Source organism: Hipposideros armiger, unplaced genomic scaffold (genome assembly GCF_001890085.2).
Source record: "Hipposideros armiger isolate ML-2016 unplaced genomic scaffold, ASM189008v1 scaffold_1003, whole genome shotgun sequence".
NCBI lineage: Eukaryota > Metazoa > Chordata > Mammalia > Chiroptera > Hipposideridae > Hipposideros > Hipposideros armiger.
Window position 1 is genome coordinate 625,828 of NW_017732353.1, and position 2,121 is coordinate 627,948.

At 43.7% G+C, this 2,121-nt stretch overlaps 1 protein-coding gene across 1 annotated transcript in view; it reads left to right on the forward strand.

Annotated features, from left to right (window-relative positions):
- Positions 1-2,121, forward strand: part of IMMT (inner membrane mitochondrial protein) — a 27,694-nt gene that overhangs the window by 22,817 nt on the left and 2,756 nt on the right. Inside the window, exon 7 of the mRNA XM_019631497.1 lies at positions 764-895. Coding sequence (XP_019487042.1) covers positions 764-895 — 132 coding nt within the window. The remainder of the gene's footprint in view (positions 1-763; positions 896-2,121) is intronic.

Genomic DNA, 2,121 nt, shown 5'->3' on the forward strand with positions numbered 1-2,121 from the left:
TCTTCCCAGATGAGGAAGATCGGTCGCCGGCCTCTGGACGGCCGCTCACAGCGGCTCTTGGCAGCTCACCGGCTGCCGGCCGCTCACGCTGGCTGCAGGCCACACACGGTAGCTTATGGCAGCCCACTGCAGCAGGGGCTGCAGCCTACGCCATCACCCGTGACTCATGGCAGCCCAGCTCCAGGTTGAGCTGTTGTTCACCATCTTAGCTGTAGAGGGTAGTGTCACTGGCCCTCATGTGGGATCCAAACTGGGGCCCTGCTGCTCAGAGCTGGCGTCCCAAGCCAGCTGTTAACCAACGCGCCACTCGGCTGGCCCTGTGGTTTGTTGTTGTTGTTTTTTTTTTCCTTGTTTTTATCTCAAGTCTTTGTAGTGATTTTTCGTCACTCCCACTTCCCATCCCCACCCCCCATGACCTGGGATTTAATTCTCAAGGGGGAGTGTGTGATTTCGGAAATGACAGTGTTTGCTTTATATAGGAAGCAACCTGGTGATACGGAAGAAACACAGTTTGGGAGCCAGAGAGACCCCTGTTTGAAATCTGATTTTTGCCACAGCTTTGTGACCTTCTTTGAGTCACCTTCCAACGTTCAGCTTTCTGATTCATATAAGAAGTAGAAGACAAAACGTGTATGCATGCATGACACATCATGGGGGATCAGAACCTGGAAGCAGCTATCGCCGTCATTACTAGTCTTTTCTCTCTTTCTAAAAGCAAATGTGGAGATTTGGGACCTAATCATTACTGTGTTTGTTTTCATAGGTAGAGGAAGTCAGAGATGCCATGGAGAATGAAATGAGAACCCAACTTCGTCGACAGGCTGCTGCTCACACTGATCACTTACGAGATGTCCTCAGGGTTCAAGAACAGGAACTGAAACATGAATTTGAACAGGTGAGGACCTGTTGGTAAGCACTGACCCCTCCCTTCCACCTCTTTTTCCCCCTTTCTGTTAATAACAGTCCTCCTTGCCTTTTAACGTGCTCTGTCCGTCATACTCTCTGAGGGTATGGAAGAATGGGGAAAGATTTCTAATAGTACCTACCCTTGGTGAAGAGGGGATTTTGTATATTTGGAGAACTGCTCCTTTTTATATAAAGCTGTACCTATGTGTTATTGATCAGATAAGTTTTGTACCTATGTCCTTGTCATTGGGAGCCTTCAAAGCATTAGGGAGAGTTGGTACGTGGCGTTGCAGGAATGCAGGTAATAATACTTGACACATATAATGAATGAATGAATGAATCCATAGATAGCAGTGCACAGATATTATGAAGTGCCAGCCCTATGCCAGGCAGTGCCTACTATGTGCTCAGATGCAGTGGTGTTCAATGCAGACAATCAGCAGTAAACAAGTAAACAAAGTGGACCTCTCAGACTGTGATACTTGCTTTTAAGAAAATAAATAAGAGGGCCGGCCGAGTGGCTCAGTTGGTTAAGAGATCACTCAAGAGTGCGAGCTCTGAGCAACAGGGTCACCACCGGTTTGATTCACGGCCCAAGCTGAGCTGCTGCTGAGCTGTCAACAGTTGGCAGGATGGCTCAGCTAAAATAGATAGATAGATAGATAGATAGATAGATAGATAGATAGATAGATAGATAGGGCACTATGAGAAAATTGACACTACTTTATCTCCACAAACTCCTGTGGATTATATAGTAGTTCTTAGATTTTTATATTTGAGGAAACTAACTTCCCAGAGATGTTAAGTTTAGAATTCATCAGGATACCTTTAATCATAATTAGTTTCTACTGAGCAAGTCATTTATATTATTATTTTGTCTCAAGAAGGAAATAAGGTTTTCCACATAAGAAAATCTTCCAGAAAATTGAAATTTATGCCAATATGAAAAGGCACTTTAAATTCTATTTGATAGGTATTTTTCTGAGAAAAAAAAAAAAGAATGAATATACAAGCTCTTAAATAGTAGATATTGAATTCAGTTTAATCCATTATGTTTGTGTGGCAGTACAGTTACTTTTTTTTTTTTTTAAGATTTTTATTGGGAAATTGGGGGAAGGGCAACAGACAAGTTGCTGTCCTTTTGTTCTTCAGACTAGTTGTGGAGGACGTTGCTTCACTGGCCCAAGTTGGCACCATCATTGCGCTCTTCCCAGG